We start from the raw sequence: 418 nt of genomic DNA on the forward strand, positions 1-418 counted from the left end.
TTGTTCCTTGTGGGCTCAGGGTTTGCTGGGCTTCAGGGCAGGGCAGGTTTCAAGGATTCTGGGGCCGCTTAGGCTCTGGGATGGGGCTGGTTCCAGGGGTCTCTGGGGTACTGGAGTTTGAGATGGCTCCCTGCCCCCAGGACAAGCCGGTGGTGTGCCTTGCCAACCAGAACGGCTCGCAGGTGGAGTGTGAGCTGGGGAACCCCATGAAACGTGGAGCCCAGGTGAGTGCACCCCCCAAAACCTCCGTCCAACCCCCCCAGCTTCAACCCCAACCTTCACCCTGCATCCTCCAGGTGCGCTTCTACCTTATCCTCAGCACTCTGGGCATCACCCTGCAGACCACCGACCTGGCAGTGGAGCTGGCCCTGTCCACGTGAGCCGCACTGGGGGGGGAGGGTTGAGAGGCTCTGCGATG

At 62.9% G+C, this 418-nt stretch overlaps 1 protein-coding gene across 1 annotated transcript; it reads left to right on the plus strand.

The window, feature by feature from the left end:
* Nucleotides 1–20: 20 nt before the first annotated feature.
* Nucleotides 21–390, plus strand: LOC109364372 (integrin alpha-7-like). The gene is made up of 2 exons (XM_019611014.2): nt 21–224; nt 297–390. Exons 1-2 carry the CDS (start codon nt 81–83, stop codon nt 378–380), a joined length of 228 nt encoding a protein of 75 aa, XP_019466559.1. The 5' UTR covers nt 21–80; the 3' UTR covers nt 381–390.
* The last annotated feature ends 28 nt before the right edge of the window (nt 391–418 follow it).

This window comes from Meleagris gallopavo, unplaced genomic scaffold (genome assembly GCF_000146605.3).
Source record: "Meleagris gallopavo isolate NT-WF06-2002-E0010 breed Aviagen turkey brand Nicholas breeding stock unplaced genomic scaffold, Turkey_5.1 ChrUn_random_7180001850870, whole genome shotgun sequence".
Taxonomy (NCBI): domain Eukaryota; kingdom Metazoa; phylum Chordata; class Aves; order Galliformes; family Phasianidae; genus Meleagris; species Meleagris gallopavo.

Coding starts and splice junctions, on each gene's coding strand:
- LOC109364372 (XM_019611014.2), top strand. CDS start 81: ATGGGGCTGGTTCCAGGGGTCTCTGGGGTACTGGAGTTTGAGATGGCT. Junction 225..296: donor CCATGAAACGTGGAGCCCAG/GTGAGTGCACCC, acceptor TGCATCCTCCAG/GTGCGCTTCTACCTTATCCT.